At 47.3% G+C, this 826-nt stretch overlaps 1 protein-coding gene across 1 annotated transcript in view; it reads right to left on the bottom strand.

The window, feature by feature from the left end:
* The window catches only part of LOC106939764 (NHL repeat-containing protein 3), a 7,565-nt gene extending 7,049 nt beyond the window's left edge, over positions 1 to 516 (bottom strand). The window contains exon 1 of the mRNA XM_015022303.1: positions 77 to 516. Coding sequence (XP_014877789.1) covers positions 77 to 341 — 265 coding nt within the window. The 5' untranslated portion in view covers positions 342 to 516. The remainder of the gene's footprint in view (positions 1 to 76) is intronic.
* Positions 517 to 826: the final 310 nt, after the last annotated feature.

Raw genomic sequence — 826 nt, 5'->3', positions numbered from 1 at the left:
GTGACATTTGCTGCTGAGAAATCTTTAGTTTGCACACCCAAAGCACAAACAGTGTCACATTAACTAAGGTGTGTACCTCTCTGTGCTACGTACACCACCGCCGCATCCTGGTTGACAGCCACACAGAACACCTCTCCGGTGAAGATCTCCGGGTTCTTGGGCCAGCCCAAGTCCAGTTTGTATAGCGGTCTGCCCATCAGCTGGTAGTCGTGTCTCAGGCTGGAGCTGAACCGGCGCAGCCCGCCGCCACTGCTGCCGCTGTACAGCAGCGTCATGAACAGGACTAATGACACCATACCTGAAGCTATCAGGCACCAATGGCTTCTCTTCTTTATCAACATTTGCTGCCTCGCTGTGACTGGAACTAGAATCTGTTTCAAATCGACAAGGACACAAAGCGTAAGCACAAACTAAAACCCCTCTAACGATTAATAAAATGCGTGATAAAGTCCTGTATGGATGTCAATCAGTAGTCACTTCCTGGACTCATTTGGTGCGTTCTTTTCATGCTCGTAAATTGGATTATCGAGTTACCAGTTGGAAAAGGAATTAGAATGCGCCATGAAGTTGAAACCGACCTTTAAAGTCGATACAAGAATTTCTGAATTCAGTAATTCAGTATACCCATATAATGTCGATAAAGTTGTTGGTTGGTTTATAGGACGTTATTGGCATGGCATTGCTTTCAGGAGTTAGCGGTTTCGCAGCGTTCAACTAAGACTTCCGAGAAAACTTGAATGCATCACCAGGCGAACACACGTAGTTCCGGTGTTATGCCCAGAAACGCATGCCTGCCCAAAATTGCATCCCCTCTCGCGGGAGCGCG

This window comes from Poecilia latipinna, unplaced genomic scaffold (assembly GCF_001443285.1).
Source record: "Poecilia latipinna isolate Pla-1442-1.1 unplaced genomic scaffold, P_latipinna-1.0 Scaffold2975, whole genome shotgun sequence".
Taxonomy (NCBI): domain Eukaryota; kingdom Metazoa; phylum Chordata; class Actinopteri; order Cyprinodontiformes; family Poeciliidae; genus Poecilia; species Poecilia latipinna.
The sequence above is the reverse complement of the archived record's forward strand: the minus strand, read 5'-3'. Positions and strand labels throughout refer to the sequence as shown.